Source organism: Sinocyclocheilus grahami, unplaced genomic scaffold, assembly GCF_001515645.1.
Source record: "Sinocyclocheilus grahami isolate Dianchi unplaced genomic scaffold, SAMN03320097.WGS_v1.1 scaffold734.1, whole genome shotgun sequence".
Taxonomy (NCBI): Eukaryota; Metazoa; Chordata; class Actinopteri; order Cypriniformes; family Cyprinidae; genus Sinocyclocheilus; species Sinocyclocheilus grahami.
Genome location: NW_015505913.1, coordinates 394,826 through 395,412, shown reverse-complemented (window position 1 = coordinate 395,412; position 587 = coordinate 394,826). Strand labels below are relative to the sequence as shown.

General features: G+C 41.7%; 1 protein-coding gene across 1 annotated transcript in view; it reads right to left on the bottom strand.

Moving 5' to 3' along the window:
* The window catches only part of LOC107560578 (proto-oncogene vav-like), an 18,163-nt gene that overhangs the window by 8,233 nt on the left and 9,343 nt on the right, over positions 1 to 587 (bottom strand). The window contains exon 12 of the mRNA XM_016244796.1: positions 29 to 115. Within this exon, the coding sequence (XP_016100282.1) occupies positions 29 to 115 (87 nt within the window). The remainder of the gene's footprint in view (positions 1 to 28; positions 116 to 587) is intronic.

The following is a 587-nucleotide window of genomic DNA, read 5'->3' as shown; positions in this document are numbered from 1 at the left end:
AATGAATCAGAATAGTGAGAATCTGTACCATGTTCTCGATGCACAGCTGAAACGTCGTGATCTGACGGATGATCTCATTGTCTCGCTTCACCTCGTTCACACACTGAGCCAGATCCTGCACACACACACACACACACACACCAGCAGCATGTTCATTTAACTAATCATGAGTTAAATTCATGTTCATGAGCTTTTCTACTCATTTTACCCCTAGTTGGCGCTCTCACTTCACTGCACATCCCGATCAAAATACCCACAAAGTTCTGACTCAATGCACAGACGTTGTGGCAAAATATCTTTGCATCATTATTTGGCGTCTGATTCATTTGTGTGTTACAGGTTTTGAAGATTCAGCAGGAGCATTTTTATCAGTCAACCACAGTGTGAGTGTATTTAACAGGCACTGAGACTGCACCTCTATTTACATTCACTGATTTGATGTTTTGAGTTCTCCATCATGAACAGTGAGTGAAGCATGTTCCTTCAGTATATGAACCTCTGAAAGTCTGCTAAAACATCTCCCTATCCCTTGTTTTACTCTTGAACATGCTAAATGCACACACTCACACTCACTCACACTCACTCAC